The 11197-nt window shown below is 34.5% G+C and overlaps 1 protein-coding gene across 1 annotated transcript; it reads left to right on the forward strand.

The window, feature by feature from the left end:
- The first annotated feature begins 9837 nt into the window (after positions 1–9837).
- Positions 9838–10254, forward strand: LOC129220710 (multiple coagulation factor deficiency protein 2 homolog). The gene has a single exon (XM_054855140.1). The coding sequence runs from the start codon at positions 9838–9840 to the stop codon at positions 10252–10254; it is 417 nt and encodes a 138-aa protein (XP_054711115.1).
- Positions 10255–11197: the final 943 nt, after the last annotated feature.

The raw sequence follows: 11197 nt of genomic DNA on the forward strand, positions 1-11197 counted from the left end.
TCCTTGCTAAAAAATTCCTCTCCTGTGAGGGCTTTAGTTCGAACAAGGCTCCTGATCGATAAGGCATTGGACTCGTAACTGTAAAGTTGCATTGCTAGATGCAAGGCAGTTGAAGAACCTTAGTGTACACTAATGGTGACTAATGCACGTTAACCTGTTCTATACCAGCGGGAAAAGGAGAAAGCGCTTGCCCTGACCCGATCGTTCCAAATATTTGTGCATGGGACTGGATAAATTTCTTAGTTCATTTTAAAATTGAAATAAAACCATTACAGCAATGAAATTCTCTGAAATTTGGAATCCTCAATATTCTCAAACTACCTTACAATACTTTTCGTGACATTAGATTTAAAAAAAAAAACTATTTGAGAACTTTAAAAGGAAATCGCTTCATTTCAATAAACGCTTCATTCAAATGTACTTTAAAAGTTTTAAGTTTTAAGAAGTTAATCAGTTTGCATACAAGCATTCAAAATATAGGTAAAACATCAATCAAAACAAGAGATTGACGTTGTAAAAAATATTTACATTTTGAATGGAAAACTTTCTCGTAGAATTTTAAAAACCAGAATTATTGAGTGTTATTAAACATTTACTCAAGAAAAATTCAAGAAAAAAAAAGATGTTGGTTAAAAGAGTCTTGAATAGTTGAAGTTCTACGCTACTCTAAATGGTTGATTTTTAATTCCAACTAAATCCATCGGCTTTTATGAGCAAAACAATGGCATTTTTTTTTGCAAAATAACAAACAATATCAGGATATTCTGATCATTAAAATGTGCTAGCTAATAATGCTCGGGTTAACAGTAGCAGAACTTTAAAAAACTATAAATACCTTGGACAAGGACAATTCTTACCTGTTTGTCATTGCAATTTGAGCTTTTATTGAACAAAAGGTCAGCAATAGAGCATGTAGATTTTAAAGTATTACTAGCATACTCTTTTGCAGCCCACTTTGTTTGAATGCACCCGAGCAGAATTCTCAATTAATCAAGTATATATCTTGCTGCTTCCTTTGATAAATGAAATCGACTAACCGAATCCATATTCCTCATTTGAATTAGATCTTTTACATCGTTTAAGTGCTAATTGCGACTTATAAAAATACGACCAGCAACAACAACACGCCCGCCATTAATTTTGCTCGCTAGTATTTGTGGCGAGTTTTTTCCTTTCACAAATTTGAGTAGCAACTTGCGGCGGCGCAGGCTACGAATTTATTGCAGCTTGCATGGCACAAATTGCAGATGACGTCAATTGCGGCCTCGCAACCCGCAAACGTTATACTTGCATGAGGCCCTTTAAATGTCTATGGGAAAAGTTAACGCATTTTTACGATAAATTGAAAATTTTTTTGCGTATAATAATAAATACGGTATCCAATTGTTCACAATTAAATTATGCATAACATATATTTTTTCCAGAAAGACAAAAATATTGAAGGTTAAAGGTCCTTACATCCCTTAATTCAAGTTTTATGTCGAGTTTCAACGAAAAACACAGAGAAATAGGGTGAATTTGCCACCCGGTTGTAGAGTCTTGCCCCCTATGTTCGGCACCCAGTTTTTTTGAGTTGAGATTCTTGATTGAAGTATTAAAAATGGCGAACAGATTAACCAATAATGTTAAACATGAGATAAAATTTCCAGAAAAATGAACTTAAAAATTTAAATTAAGTGTTAAAAAATAATAAAGCCCGATGTTGTGCAATTCACAATTCAATTTTAAGGAAATTTAACAATCCAGAGAAAAATATTTAAGCAATTTCAAGATTATTCAGTAGATGGCAGCACGCAAAACATTATGAGACGCAAAGTTTCTATTTGAGGATTTAACAGTTCCGTACTAAATATAAATTTCCGATTTTAGAGTAACAATTTTAGGAGCTTTTGAGAAAAGAACATCGAAATAGTTAATAGAAAAAAAAAACTTTTTCTCTTGTTGCTTTTCGTGTTTATTTACTGCTTATAGTTTTCAATTTTAACGAAAAACTCTCTGCCATTTGGAGAGCAGGGGAGGGGGGAGGAGGGCACCTCAGGATGAGTAACTGGCCTCCCTGGTTCTGAGAAATCAATGTATTTCTCGCTATTTTCCAAAGAAACATACTTTGAAAAATCCTCTTTGCCTCCCCCTCCTCCTCGCCAAAAATATGGGAAAAAACTGGTCTAATGAAGGCGAAAAAAGTTGCGATATGCTTTTAAAACGTACCTAAAGCTTTACTATTCTTTCAACAAGAGCAAATGACCAATTAAAGTAAAATAGCATTTATTAAAAACAAATATTCTAAATTTGCTTTTGTTTTAGTTGTTTTAGCGCCAAAAGTAAGTGGGACATAATCTGCCATAAGGCACGGGGCAAATCCATCCTAAAGTGATGTCTCCTCCCTTAGATACTTCTGAGCCCCCCCCCCCCTCCCGATAACGAGAACTCTTCAAAAAAGCAAAAAAAGTACCCTCTAAAAAGTTACTTAAAATATTCAGTGGAGCAGTCTGCATCATGACTCCCGCTCCCATTGTGTACATTTCGGACATAATCAAAGTACCTTAAATAACCATTCACTATTTTATTTGTAGAGTGGGGATGTGTGGGTGAAGGGGTAGAAAAGAAAGTTGTTGATAAAATGTAGAAAAATACGACAAATATTATTTTTAATGAAAACTAACTAGACGGAATTTGCAAAAAAGAATTAAAAAAAAAGGTGCTTCAAGTTTTTTTTCAAATTTTTTAAATATTGTTTTCAGGACTCACGAGAGCATAATATTAATAAAACCCAATTTATTTTAAAAAAGGATTATCTTATCCCAGACGTAGTATTGTATCTGCTGCCATCTAACGAGCAGACGGTGCTTTAGAAAACTAGATCAGACTCCCTTGTATTTAAAACGATTTGTTGCTTTTACTTTTTCTTCAGCAAATTAAAAAAAAAAAAACTCAATGAAGAAAAGAAGCAAATTAAATCGCATATTATAAAGACAAAAAGCCACACTGCAGTAATAAAAAGTTGAATTTTTAGATCTTGAATTCAAATTATGTTATTCGCAATCACGATTTGCGATAATAATCTACTCCTTAGGTTTCTTGTTTCTGCTAATGACATATCGCAACCATAATTTGAATTCAAGACGTCAAAATTCAAATGAATGCCAGGTCTTGATGCTGGATGCTGTGTACTGGATACTTTTTATTATTAATACTATTATACCGAGGCACATGGACGCTTGCATTATTATCATTGAAAGTCTGGATGTTATTGATCTCTGTTACGCGTATAGCGCCTTGATTGTTTAAGCCGATTTGGCACAAAATTAGTTCGTAGTGGACACCTCGGAGCGATTTTTTGAAATTCGATTTTGTTCTTTTTCTATTCCGATTTTAAGAACATTTTACGAAGCACATTACCGCAACATGGACGAGCAAATTACCATAATGTGGACGAGCAAAGTACCATAAGTGAGCAAATTAACATAGCAAATTGGCGAGAAATTCATCATCCATTATTTGTAAACATACAGTTGAACCAAATGACCTTTTAATTTTCTACTACAGGCAAAGCCGTGCGGGCACCGCTACTAGAAACATAAAATCAAAGGACTATGTCATTCAACCGTCAAGTGAAAACAATAAGTAGTTCGTGATTGCTCAAAACAATCGAAGAAAAACTTATTTCTCAGCAGTGCTATTGTCAAATGTGTTTTAAATTTTAACCAAAAACACTAATCTACCAAAAATAACCTTTTTTTTTGTCATACAGTGAAAAATAGCTGATCTTTGTGCAAATTGATCCGCTGAATTCGCATTACGTCAATAGTCTGATCTCACTGTCACAGCAGCTATCACAAGCTGCTTTACTCTTTAACGCGCGTTTTTGTTCATCAACGATAACACATTGTGAATGCAATGCGACTAATTTGCATGCAGCTGTTTTACACAGAATCTTTCCTTTATCAACACTTTCAGTTGACACGAGTTTTGAACGACACATAACGATATTATTGCGATATTCCTTTAACTTTGAAAACCAGAGTGCATGCGGAAGTAACCTATGATCTTTCCACCACGATACTCACTTTGCCAACAGTGGCGGATTTAAGGGGAGGGTTATGGGGGTCATGACTCCCTTCCCCCTAAACTCTTGTAAGTATTATCCGCCCACATTGTGTTCAAACACTTCTTTACTAATAATAAAGCTGAAAGTCTGGATCTCTGTTTGGATGTCTGTGACGCGCATAGCGCCTAGACCGTTCGGCCGATTCTCATGAAATTTGGCACAAAGTTAGTTCATAGCATGGGGGTGTGCACCTTGAAGCGATTTTTCGAAAATTCGATTTTGTTCTTTTTCTATTCCAATTTCAAGAAAATTTTACCGAGCAAATTATCATAACGTGGACGAGCTCAAATTACCATAACGTGGTGGACGAGAAAATTATCATAACGTGGAAGATGGACGAGCAAATGAACATAACAAATCGGCGAGAAATTCATCTTTTATTATTTGTAAATATACAAGCTAACCAAATGACCTCTTAATTTTCTACTAGGGGCAAAGCCGTGCGGGTAACTCTAGTTATGAATAAAATGTGAACAATTTCAGTAATATTTTCACTTCAATTATTTTTAATAGTAAGTATTTAAAATACAAACTCTTTTCATTGCTTATGAAATTGATTATTAGCGAAGCTTCGTCTTACTCCTGGCCGATTTGGTGCTTTTTATTGACTCAGGCATTTTCAGAAATTTTTCCTACCCCCAAAACAACAAGGCCGTTCGGTGGGGGGGGGGGGGATCATTTTTTAGAGTAACCCCTTAAAATGGTAGTCTTTATCCACCCCTGGTTTGCCAACACTTTTATTAAGTTGAATTGAAAATCAAAGCCATACTTTTTTTGAAATGAGACGGTTAAATCCAGAATATCGTTACATCCAATGTTCCCAAATCTTGATCCTTAATTTAAAACAATGCAAAAATATACAGTCACCATTCGTCTCATATTCTCATATCGAACTCATTACTGTATCGTAATCCTTATAAACGAAATTTATTGAGTTTCTCTATATAGGGTCGAGTCAAAGTAATGATTCAGCATTCCATTTCCCTTTAACGATTCCACCGTCGTATTTCTTTTCCACCTTCCCGATAAGAGATCTGATTGATTTCGTTCTTATGGTTATCGGGCTTCTACTCGTTCGTTCTCCGTAGATAATTTTAAACCACATTTTAATGAAAATGGGATATTTTTTTTTTATCTGAGTTTAGTTTTACTGATTTACAATTCATATAAATATATATTCTGGAAAAACATGAATTTTCGAAAAACAAAAAGTGTCAAAGAAAAAAAAAAAAAAAATAAAATGAAAAGATTAAAAGGTGGGGGGGGGGGGGGGGGATACAAAATAAGACCAAATACAGTACATGAAGCAGGGACTGATACGTCATCAGGGCAAGACCAGCCCCGTACTTAACAAGGCTTTTTCTATTTAGCTTCCAAGGAAGGTCCCAAAAACATGCTACCTTCCCCTATAGAAAGGGGACAAACAGTTTAGAGCTGCCAGTTTTAAAGTAATCTGTATGTAATGTCCCATCTATACCGCATTCCTCATGCAATTCTTCATGATGTATTGCATCCTCCTTTACGTAAATATTTTTGTTTTTATTTTACAAGAAAAAAAAATTACGATTTAATTACAATATTTCAGGTCACAACTGTCCGGACCTCATATTGGTTTTAAAACTCATATGTTTCATAAGATGCACCAGCATATGTTACAGTTAAAGAAATAACTTAAAAAGTTGAAAGTTTGTAAAAAAAAATCCCTATTCTCTGCTATTTAAGTTTCTTTCTGTAGTATTACGTTTGTGGTTTTCAAGTTTCTCTTTCTACTTCAAAATGTGAGAAGGGCTTCACGGTTAGTAAGGGAACTTTTAGATTTATATTATTACTCTAAACTTAAGAAAAGGCTTAATATGTATAACCTGGAGCAAAGGAGAGTGAGAGGGGACATGATTCAGTTGTTTAAATTAATTAAAATAAAATATGTTAATGTATTCAATTTTTGCACAGAAAGCAGGACGAGGGGGTCATTGTTTTAAGCTATTCAGATCTCAGGCTAACATGGAAATTAGAAAAAATTACTACTTTAGTAGGGTCGTGGGCATTTGGAACAGTTTACCGAAAGAGGCGGTAATGAGCAACGGGGAAGCTCATTTAAGTGGGCCATTGATATTCATTGGGGACTAATAAACAAAATAGAACCAGCCTAACTGGGCCCAGAGCCAGTTACGGTCATCAAATTTGTTGTTGTTGTCGTGTGCCATTTAGGCTGGCAATTTGGGGTGCGCTGCTTCACTTTTCCAACTGTACCGTAATTTGGTGTGAAGTCCGACCTCCACAGTACACACATGCCATAGGGACCCGTTTATAGGGTAGGCAACCATTCACAGCACAACAACACATTCTCACAAAGAAAGGACAAGGACAGGAGAGAGAAAGTACGTCCATGCCCGAGCCGGGATTCGAACCCGAACCTTCCTGTCGCAGTCAGACATCTCTGACCACTAGGCAAGGCAGGCGGCGTCATATTTGTATATTAAGCTGTTTTTGCAGATAACTAAGTGTTTTAGAACCTTAGGTATAAATCTATGGTTTGAGAATGAACAACATGATTATAAGCTTTATGAGCATTTCCACGAGGAGGCCTAAATTCAAACATATCCTGCATATAATCCACATGGTTATAAGCTTCATGACAAACACCTAAATTGACTGCAGTAACTTGCAGTGTATCGAAATAACACAACAATTTACTTTTATGGAATGATAAATCATTTTAAACAAAATTTATTACTAATTCAGTTATATTTTTAAAACCGTATTAGAAGTATATGTCCCCGCTCCCCCTCTCGCTTTCTTTTTCGGGTGAAATTTACCTCTTACAAATGTAATGTCTTCGTTTTAAATGAGACAGTTGAGACTCTTGCTACAATATTAATGGTTTTGCAAATTTGCCAATTTCAAATCTCTTGTAAAAAATTTTAGAGAGCATTTTTCAATTGTATTTCTGTATTTACGTTAGGGGCTGACCAAAAATGATGTCATGCTTTGAGGGGGGGAGGTTGTAAAGTTGTGACGGTTTGTGACAAGGCGGAGGGGGCGGGGGTAAAAAGAAATGTGACATCCCGCATTTTGTTAAAAATAAGAGTAGGTTAATAAAAATAGCGTGGTATTAGGCAAGGTGGTGGGGGTGGGGGGTTATGGTGAAGTGTGAAAATTTGTGATAAAGGCAGGAGGGGGTGAAAAAAAGTTGAAAAAAAAAAAGTGACATCATTTATGAACAACCCCATTACCTGAAAAGATATTTAGGAAACGCATTCAATTATTCTAGCTATTTTTCTTCATCTCAGTCATTTCATGCTTAAATATTTCGAGTTGGTTTACATGAAAAATAAAGGAAAAATTTAATGATGAATTTAATAATAACTAGTATGTTTGGGTCATCACCAAACTTTCATCGATATCCTTTTTATGGATGCTCGGAGCTTACAGGCAATCGCAACTACTAACGACCAAACGGCATGACCTTGAGGGTCACGGATTTGGACAAAATTCTAGCTATAGGTCCATTCCCACTCGATAGGAGGGCAGGTTAAGCGGTTTGACTGCATAGGTCCTAGTATCTCTGCAACGAGGGTCCAAATTTGCTAGTTTGGCAGCAGAAATGCAATGGCGTTCCCATTGGAATTTCAGAATTTCACACTATGTTCGAGCCCCTAACACCTTTGGCTTCTTTTGTTAGAAAATTAAGTATAATGGAGAACACGTATTTATTTATGGGCATTATCTAAGTTGTTTGAAAAGTCAAAACGAGCTTGTATTTTTGTACTTTTGTGTGCCATTTTCAATAATCAGAGCTTTATCTCTTCTCCCATTTTTTGTTTATCAATGTGGGATGCCTTTGATAGCAGACGATAAATATCCAGTTAAAATAAATGTTTTTATTAGCAAACGAAAAATACTTTTTACCTAGCAAACGATTAATATGAAACGAAAATAATAGTTTGATTTGCAAACGATAAATATCCCGTAACTATGGTATTTTGGCACTCATGTTAGCGAAATTAAAAGTAGTAGCCAATTTGAATTTGAGAACCGTTTATTAAAAATAAGTATTTAATGTAATTAATTTAAAGGTAAGCACGCAAAACGGCTCATACTACAGTACAATAGTAGAAAAAGGCGATAAAAATGGCAATTTTAAAGGTAACTCCATTGCATTTCTGGGTCTAAATTATCAACTTTGGACCTCCGTAGCAGTCGAACTAGGGCCTATGCAGTCAAACCGCTATACTTGAGCTCATATCTAGTCGGAATTGACCTATATCTAGAATTTTGTCCAAATCCGTGACCCTCAAGGTCGTGCCGTTTGGTAGAAGACACACACATCTTTTAAAAAAACATAACAAAATGGAGTTAGAACCCCTCAAAATTTTCAAATAAGTCAAAATTCAATAATTTTCGCGAATACGTTTCTTTTTTTCAACTACAGGTGTAATTAAATATAGAGGAAAATAAAAATCAGCTGGGAGTTTACAAATTGCTTTAAAGTGGGATAATGAATCCCTACTTTTAGAATAAAAGATTTTCAAGCCTTCCTACGATTCAACCGAACGAGGAAATAGCTTAATATAAACTATGCGCAAAAATAAGCCCCTAATTGTATTGCAACATTGATTTGTAAGTAACGTGTATTAAACTGATTTCAACTTTTATTTTAATGTCAAATCATGGCTTTCATAAGTAGAGAAAAACCGTTTTCAAAGAAAATATGCTGCACTGAGTAGTAAATGTGATTGCTTACTTGTGGTAAAATTTCATTTTTGTCAGTGAATGGTAATTGTCGTTGTGTTGATTTTTTTACTACGCATAAGCTTTATAATGAAACATTTGGTAGTAAGATGACACATTATTCAGAACTATGTGAGGACAAAAATACTATTGATATTCTAAACGCTTAATCTTTCAATGCATTTTTACTTCTTTTTACCTTGCAGAAAAACACAGAATGCTGAATGCAGCACTTAGTTTTAGTGAATGTACTGCGTTCATCAGGGTTGAAATAGTTTTATATGAAAGTGAAGTATTTTTCAGTTATCTTATTTCTAAAATGAAATATGAACAAATTTGTATCTAATAAAATGTTTCGTCACAATATAAATTCAGCATATTTCAAAAACTCAATGCATAATTCCAAAATTTGTCTATTAGGCCAACAGTAGTTAAAGTACCATAAGCGTAGTATAAGTAAGTATAATAAGTAAGCAGTCGTAAACTTTCTTTAGAACGATTTTCCGTGCTTTTTATTTGGGTATACATAACAATTATTTAACTAGATAAAAAACCAAGAATAACTTACAATCCGAGATCGATTTCTCTGTGAATCAAATTCACGCCATTTGGCATTATAATAACTACGCCTCAGCTAAAAAAATCTCAAAATTAGTTTTTATTTTCTCGTATCAACGTCTCCTCTGCCAATTTAAGCACTAAAAGCAGCTGTTGAGTTTTTATCGCTCAGAGCATGCGCAGAGTCGGCTTAAATACGCATGCAACTGAAGACATCAAATATAAAGTCAAGCTACGGTAGCTTAGCTATATTTCAGGATCTTTGCTCAAATTGTGAAACCGAGTGAAATTTTTCGAGCGAAATTTCTAGCAAAGATAAATTTACGTCCTAACACTTAAGTCTTCATTTCTTTGCAAAGAAATAGTAGTATTTAACTTAATTTGCTTTTCACAGTGTATCGTCAGACTATATCAGTTGCTTGGCTTTGCATCGTTATAAAATGTCTTCCCTCGGAATACTTCTGCTCTTTTGTTCAGTCTTTGTCACTGTACTAAGTTCTAATGACCTTTTGTGCAAAGAGGCACGAGACAAAGATCATTTAAGAGATCATCTTGGTGAAATTGTCGACTTGGACAAGATGTCTCCAAAAGAATTAGAGTTCCATTACTTCAAGGTACATGACACAGAAGGCAACAACAAACTGGACGGCTGCGAGCTGGTTCAATCCCTCCTACATTTCCATATGGAAGAAAGCTCCGCACTTGGCAAGCCTGGTCAAACGACGAAAATTTTCTCTGATGCTGAATTGGAATTTATGATTGACCCCATCATGGCAATGGAAGATAAAAACTTAGATGGTTACATCGACTATACGGAATTTGTTGTTGGACAAAAACGTAGGAATGAGTATAGATGATTAAGATCTAGTCGTAGAAGCTTGTGAGTCATTTTGAAAAAAAAGCTTGCTGTGATTGTGTATTTGGCGTCGCTTGAAAAAATAGGTAAGCGAAAGACTTCGTCTATTTCAAGACTTAAGAACTGTTTTAATATTAGCACCCGTGATTGTGTATTTTACGTCGCTTGAAAGAATGGATAAGCGAAAGACTACGTCTATTTAAAGACTTAGAAACTGTGTTAATATCGGTACCTTTGTTCTGAAAGGACATTTTGACGAAGAACTCTGTTCGGTTGAATTTTTAATTAGAAAAAGGTTTTACTAAGACTCTGTTACAGATGTACAGAAAAACGTTTTTATGTAAATGCATTGAAGGTGAATTTCAAATTTTCATCAAAAAATAAACGTTTATTTTAAGTTATGTTAATGTTTGAATACCTAAGTCCAAATATGACGTAGACTGGTTAAAACTTGACAAAAAGTTTATCACTTTTCAGTCATTCATTTTTATTTAATACAAAAAGTCATTTAGTTTCACATTTACATTACAATTAGTATTTCTTTTTTAAATGAGAAATCATGATTTTGAAGACTAGTATTTGGCATTTATCAAAACACGTCATGCATATTAAATTCAAAGTTTCTATACATTCGTAGCGGGAATCGTTTGGATTTCTTAAAGTAAGCTTTTCATCTTGCACTTTGAAATTTATAAAATTGAGCCAACAATGTTAGATTTGAAAAATTTTCTTTTCAAACACTGACAACATAAGTTAAGTCTTTAAACTAATAAATATTTAGAGCTAAAATTTCTGGAAACTTATTCAATTTCGACAATTAGAATTGTTTCGCGATTACCCAAGTTTAATGCTGAAGTTCAAGAAAAGAGGGTATTGATTATTTTGCACTTGCTGGGTTCTGAAAAATATTATCTTAAACGTTCAAGACTAATTTAAATATCTAT

Source organism: Uloborus diversus, chromosome 4, assembly GCF_026930045.1.
Source record: "Uloborus diversus isolate 005 chromosome 4, Udiv.v.3.1, whole genome shotgun sequence".
NCBI lineage: Eukaryota > Metazoa > Arthropoda > Arachnida > Araneae > Uloboridae > Uloborus > Uloborus diversus.